This window comes from Cynoglossus semilaevis, chromosome 16, assembly GCF_000523025.1.
Source record: "Cynoglossus semilaevis isolate Cse_v1.0 chromosome 16, Cse_v1.0, whole genome shotgun sequence".
Lineage (NCBI taxonomy): Eukaryota > Metazoa > Chordata > Actinopteri > Pleuronectiformes > Cynoglossidae > Cynoglossus > Cynoglossus semilaevis.
In genome coordinates, this window is record NC_024322.1 from 17,705,520 (window position 1) to 17,705,862 (window position 343).

Consider the following 343-nt stretch of genomic DNA (forward strand, 5'->3'; position numbering starts at 1 on the left):
GTGAGGGGGCAGCTGGTGTGTTACTGTTTACCACAGCGGGGGGGGAGGGGGGTGGAGGGGGTTCTGGAAATGTCAAATGAAAACAAAGATGATTGAAGTCGTGGTCACGTTAGGTTCGTATTCGTTATCTCTCTGTCCGTGACAAAGAAATCTTAATTAAATGTATTTATTGGTCGGAGGCTCCAACGGGGTTGGGTTTTTTTTTTTTTTTTTTTTGCATTTCGCCGTAGAATTATGTGCTACACTGCTGCTGACACCTGGGGGGTAAACTGATAACATCCTGTCTACATTTTCTGTCCAACTGGGATTATATCAGCACTCAAACTGCCATCATCTGTTGCCA

At 44.9% G+C, this 343-nt stretch overlaps 1 protein-coding gene across 1 annotated transcript in view; it reads right to left on the minus strand.

Moving 5' to 3' along the window:
- tmem163a (transmembrane protein 163a) overlaps positions 1-279 on the minus strand; it is a 31,727-nt gene extending 31,448 nt beyond the window's left edge. Inside the window, exon 1 of the mRNA XM_025063743.1 lies at positions 258-279. Coding sequence (XP_024919511.1) covers positions 258-279 — 22 coding nt within the window. The remainder of the gene's footprint in view (positions 1-257) is intronic.
- Between the last annotated feature and the right edge of the window lie 64 nt (positions 280-343).